This window comes from Nanorana parkeri, unplaced genomic scaffold (assembly GCF_000935625.1).
Source record: "Nanorana parkeri isolate BGI_ZX_2015 unplaced genomic scaffold, ASM93562v1 scaffold2963, whole genome shotgun sequence".
NCBI classification, from domain to species: domain Eukaryota; kingdom Metazoa; phylum Chordata; class Amphibia; order Anura; family Dicroglossidae; genus Nanorana; species Nanorana parkeri.
Window position 1 is genome coordinate 11,351 of NW_017309231.1, and position 5,955 is coordinate 17,305.

Below are 5,955 nucleotides of genomic sequence, written 5' to 3' on the forward strand. Positions count from 1 at the left end.
CCTGCCAGGGCGAGCCGATCACACACATACAACCTGCCAGGGCGAGCCGATCACACAAATACAACCTGCCAGGGCGAGCCGATCACATACACACAACCTGTCAGGACGAGCCGATCACACAAATACAACCTGCCAGGATGGGCCAATCACACACATACAACCTGCCAGGGTGAGCCGATCACATACACTCACCCTGCCAGGGCAAACCGATCACACACACACAACCTGTCAGGACGAGCCGATCACATACACACACCCTACCAGGGCGAGCCGATCACATACACACACACACCCTCCCAGGGAGAGCCGCTCGCATACATACCTGCGTTGTTGCCAGGCCATTGCTGATATTAAATCCATTGATTGTTATCTGGATCTGTCCTCTATTGATCATCTCGATGACGGCTTCAGCGATGGTATTCATGGGTATAACTGGCATATTGAGAGCCGAGTTACTGTCTGAGGTGTCTCCGCTCTCCGCACCTTTCATCTGAAGAGGAGAAATGTGTCATTAGAAAATGACGGGCACTAACTCCGCCCACATCAGACTGCGCCCATTGAGGTTTACATTCTTTGGAGAGTCCATAGTGGCTGAGGTGGGAGAGTCACTGATATATTAGTATGTTAAAGCTGAACTCCGGGCTGGTTACCAAATCTGACCCATACCTGACATACAGCAAATGGTCAGATGTACAGGATACATTTCATACCGTCCTCGCTTGTGTCATATACCAGGATCTCCCCGGGCAAGCACCAACATCACCTCCCGCCAAGTGTGCAGGGCCGCCTCTGACAATGGCAATTGTAGCAGCAATGGGCATGATTGTGGGCGGGGCTCTAAACAATCGCTCGGGAGACCGTCAAATGACGCAATGTTAGCGGGCCGGTCAGATCCGACACTCCCGGGTCTGCTCAGTACAATGAGCTGGGGACACAAAATACGTCACTGCTCACTTACAGAGGACGCTGCAAGTCCGGTGACCCGAGGGAAGATCAGGCACAGGGGTCACCGGTCACATGGAAGTGCGGGATTTATCATTGGGAGATGATTGCATTGAATATCAAAGATAGAAATGAGAAAGTTTCTGCCCAGAGTTCACCTTTAATCCACCAATTTCTCTTTCCTTGGTGTCCCTCTCTGTATAAGACGGCATCACACACACAATGATCCATCATTACGGCAGAGAGGACCTTTCTGTAGCACCAGCTACCAAATCCAAGCCTACAATTCAGAAAAGCAGACAAAGAATACGGATCTGGTTTTTATTATCTATACGGTAGGGGGAGGGGCTCCCCATAACGTATGGACAGGACAATACAGACGATGTCACCGCCATCACTCACCTTCACAATCTTGACATCAGGCAGAGTCTCCAGAAAGGCTTTCAGGTCGATTCCATTGAGGACGATTCTGTTGTCATAGATATGGCCGTTGGACTTGAAGTCGATGACGGCTTTTTTCTGTGGAGGAAAATAGTTCAATATGAAGTTAGAGAATATAAAACCAACACGTTTCCCCATTTCCTTCATCACAGAACTGAAAGAGATACAAAAGTTTTCATTTCTTTGGATAGAAACAAAAATTGAGACCGATGATTGGATCTGGAAGACTTCATGGACTCAACACATCTGCACCCAGTGACATGGAACTATTGGGAATTGTGACATCGGCCATCAGGACAGAAGGGGGAAGACAGCAATAAAATCCATTTCCTAATCTATCCCAAAACTAAAGTGTGCCTCGAGGTCAAACAGCTCTGATGAGAGATGAGAACATGTTGGGGTCACTCAGAACATTCGGAGCAGAGCTACAAAATATGAAATTATAACATGTTTACCTCCCCCATATCAGAAGCCATGCGTGTCCCCATCCCCCCAACTACATATCAGAGCTGCATGCCTCCGCCCCCATATCAGAGCCATGTGGCCCCGCCCTGTCTGCCCCATATCAGAGCCATGTGGCCCCGCCCTGTCTGCCCCATATCAGAGCCATGTGGCCCCGCCCTGTCTGCCCCATATCAGAGCCATGTGGCCCCGCCCTGTCTGCCCCACCCCCACCCTGTCTCCTCCCATATCAGAGCTGCGTGCCCCCGCCCTGTCTCCTCCCATATCAGAGCTGCGTGCCCCCGCCCTGTCTCCTCCCATATCAGAACCATGTGCCCCCCTCTCTAATCATACCTTTAAATGAGGAAACATGTTGGCATGGTCTCCAATGAAGAAGGTGTTGGGCATATATGCCATTTTCTCAGAGTACTGTTCTGCCACTTCGATAGGAGACGTCTCCTTGTCAGTTATGATGTAATCCATGAATGGTGCTCCACTTGTTCCTGGGTAACCTAACCACATAGCCTGAAAGAAAAAAAAAAAGACTGTCAGCAAAATGCCCTAGTTCCTGGCTGTTCCGACCCAAATATACAAATGTAGCATCCTTCCAACTATAGCCGGGGTGATCCGGTGACCACAGCAGATTCTCCCTCAGAAGTGACTACAGGAAGTGAGCGGTATCCATGTGCGGTATGAACGAGGTACAGAAAAATTCCCGCAATGCCTAGAACTGGGCAGAAGAGGATTTACTCCCCCAAACACCCACCTCACCCCTAAAAACAACTGGAGTTCTGGCCGGACCACATCTGATCCCGGGGTAGATCCCGCTCTCTGCAGATCTATTATATGTACATGAGTTCAGCAAAAGGAGGGAGAAGGAAAGTCTTTCTTTCATTTAACTGGAGTCAGTGCCATGTTCAGTCTCCTGTGTTACCTGAATTGGGGCAGCTTTGAGAGCAAACAGCTCATTTCGGGCCCCTTTGGTGTAGCCATTCATGTTAACTAGAATGTGAACTCCATCCTGATGAATGCGGTCAGCTGCCTTCCCATTACACGGAATCTAGAAAGACAAAAGAATACCGTTTACCAAAACTAAAATGATGAACAAACTACAAAACACTGATCCGGGGCCACCCCATCCAGAGACATTCCCCTAGAGGCAGCACCCCATCCAGAGACATTCCCCTAGAGGCAGCACCCCATCCAGAGACATTCCCCTACAGGCAGCACCCCATCCAGAGACATTCCCCTACAGGCAGCACCCCATCCAGAGACATTCCCCTCCAGGCAGCACCCCATCCAGAGACATTCCCCTACAGGCAGCACCCCATCCAGAGACATTACCCTCCATACCTACACGCTGCGGTCACTAATCTACATCATTTGAATATTTTTTATTCTCAGAAAAAACATGTAAAATAAATCCCACAAATGTAACTGAAAAGCCGCCATTGTCCTCCTTACCTGGGACAAATCAATAAAGTGGTTTGCTTCTGCCATCACCTTCACCCGGAAATTGGTGCCGTCATCTGGGCTCAGAGCGTAACAGAAAATCTATGGAAAACAGACCGGTTTTGTCATGGAATGATTGGATGCCGAGAGACGTTCACACACCTAAAAATAGTAACTCCCAACACACAAGAATGCTTCTCTTCAGATTAAAGCTGAACTCCATCCTCATCCCCACACACATCCCTTGAAATGTGCATGCTTCCTGGGCGAGGCAGACTTTAGCTGTGCAATCTGCAGATCAGTTGCTTGATTTGGCAAACGATCCGCAGATTGCACAGCTAAAGTCTGCACCACTCATGGAGCATGCACATCTAAAGTGATGACAAGGAGGTGTTTTCACATAGGTAGGGTGGTGTGACATTTACACAAGCTTCCTGGCCCCTCCCACCAACCATTGATGACATCACTGGGTCTTAGCGGCATTTCCCCCCCCCCATTTGATTGAATAACGTTAGTTACATGTTGCCCTGGGGGGAGGGGGCATTATATGCATAGATCACAATCACAGCAATAACAGTTTGAGGTTTATGGACTGACCAGAGGAAATATAGACCTTACCTCAAACTTATCTGGATTATGCATGCCTGGAATGGACTGCATGAGGTGCGAGGTGGGATGATTCCCAAAGTCGGAGCTCACATAACCCACCCGCAGTCTTCCATCGCTGGCCTTTAAGTCCTTTGGATGTTCATACGGTGGCTTGTGAAGGACATTAATCTGAAAGGACAAGAGATTCAGAGAACTTCTCCTGATAACAGAGCATGATGAGGAATCAGAAAATGAATGACACATTGGCCTCAATTCATGGAGGATAACACGCTAGGATAAGGATCTTTATTGTTCAAAAAGGTGTCCCCCCCTCTTCCGGGCCCCCTGCAGTCATACATACAGGAGGGAAGGGAGAACCCCTGCAGTCATACATACAGGAGGGAAGGGAGAACCCCTGCAGTCATACATACATGGAGGGAAGGGAGAACCCCTGCAGTCATAGTACAGGAGGGAAGGGAGAGCCCCTGCAGTCATACATACATGGAGGGAAGGGAGAACCCCTGCAGTCATACATACATGGAGGGAAGGGAGAACCCCTGCAGTCATACATACATGGAGGGAAGGGAGAACCCCTGCAGTCATACATACATGGAGGGAAGGGAGAACCCCTGCAGTCATACATACAAGGAGGGAAGGGAGAACCCCTGCAGTCATAGTACAGGAGGGAAGGGAGAACCCCTGCAGTCATAGTACAGGAGGGAAGGGAGAACCCCTGCAGTCATAGTACAGGAGGGAAGGGAGAACCCCTGCAGTCATAGTACAGGAGGGAAGGGAGAACCCCTGCAGTCATAGTACAGGAGGGAAGGGAGAACCCCTGCAGTCATAGTACAGGAGGGAAGGGAGAACCCCTGCAGTCATAGTACAGGAGGGAAGGGAGAACCCCTGCAGTCATAGTACAGGAGGGAAGGGAGAACCCCTGCAGTCATAGTACAGGAGGGAAGGGAGAACCCCTGCAGTCATAGTACAGGAGGGAAGGGAGAACCCCTGCAGTCATAGTACAGGAGGGAAGGGAGAACCCCTGCAGTCATACATACATGGAGGGAAGGGAGAACCCCTGCAGTCATACATACAGGAGGGAAGGGAGAACCCCTGCAGTCATACATACATGGAGGGAAGGGAGAACCCCTGCAGTCATAGTACAGGAGGGAAGGGAGAACCCCTGCAGTCATACATACATGGAGGGAAGGGAGAACCCCTGCAGTCATACATACAGGAGGGAAGGGAGAACCCCTGCAGTCATACATACATGGAGGGAAGGGAGAACCCCTGCAGTCATAGTACAGGAGGGAAGGGAGAACCCCTGCAGTCATACATACATGGAGGGAAGGGAGAACCCCTGCAGTCATACATACAGGAGGGAAGGGAGAACCCCTGCAGTCATAGAAAAGGAGGGAAGGGAGAACCCCTGCATTCATACATACATGGAGGGAAGGGAGAACCCCTGCAGTCATACATACATGGAGGGAAGGGAGAACCCATGAAGAGGGGAATGACAGAACAATTAGAAATGAAAGAAATTTCCTTTTTTCCCCAATAGAAGCACAAATACAATCCTGTTATCCTGGAAACAAATATTACAATCAGACTGAAGCCTAGAAGTGGTCACCTTGTCCAAGCACAGGTTTCCATGTCTCTCAGCGATGGCTTTCCTGAAGGTATGGGACAGCGGGTACAGCATGCTATGGTGAGGATGGACAGAGGGAAGTCTATTCTTCTCCAGCTGATCTGCAACAATGCTGACCAACTTCTTCATCCGCTCTTCATAGTCCGTCCAATCACAGACAATCTTTATTGGAGTGAACAAAACAAGCCGTAACAAACTGAATCTGAAGATACAATGGAGCAGAGTATGATAGAGCACGGCCTCCGCATCAGAAATAATGTTACCTGCAGACAATGTGCCAGGTTGCAGTAAGCATCGGGGAAATCCGGCTTCAGCTTCAGAGCGGTCCGATATGACGCAATCGCTTCGGGAATATTTCCAGAATCCTTGAAGAAGAAACATTGAACAGTCACTCCGCCTTCTGTACACATTGTTCTGGCCGGTCACATCTCGGCTGCTTCACATAC

At 49.6% G+C, this 5,955-nt stretch overlaps 1 protein-coding gene across 1 annotated transcript in view; it reads right to left on the bottom strand.

Moving 5' to 3' along the window:
- The window catches only part of OGT (O-linked N-acetylglucosamine (GlcNAc) transferase), a 21,750-nt gene that overhangs the window by 6,847 nt on the left and 8,948 nt on the right, over window positions 1–5,955 (bottom strand). Inside the window, exons 10-17 of the mRNA XM_018574429.1 lie at window positions 5,773–5,874; window positions 5,492–5,671; window positions 3,895–4,053; window positions 3,289–3,378; window positions 2,759–2,884; window positions 2,179–2,349; window positions 1,345–1,461; window positions 323–490 (exon numbers count right to left, since the gene is read on the bottom strand). Of these exons, the coding sequence (XP_018429931.1) occupies window positions 323–490; window positions 1,345–1,461; window positions 2,179–2,349; window positions 2,759–2,884; window positions 3,289–3,378; window positions 3,895–4,053; window positions 5,492–5,671; window positions 5,773–5,874 (1,113 nt within the window). The remainder of the gene's footprint in view (window positions 1–322; window positions 491–1,344; window positions 1,462–2,178; window positions 2,350–2,758; window positions 2,885–3,288; window positions 3,379–3,894; window positions 4,054–5,491; window positions 5,672–5,772; window positions 5,875–5,955) is intronic.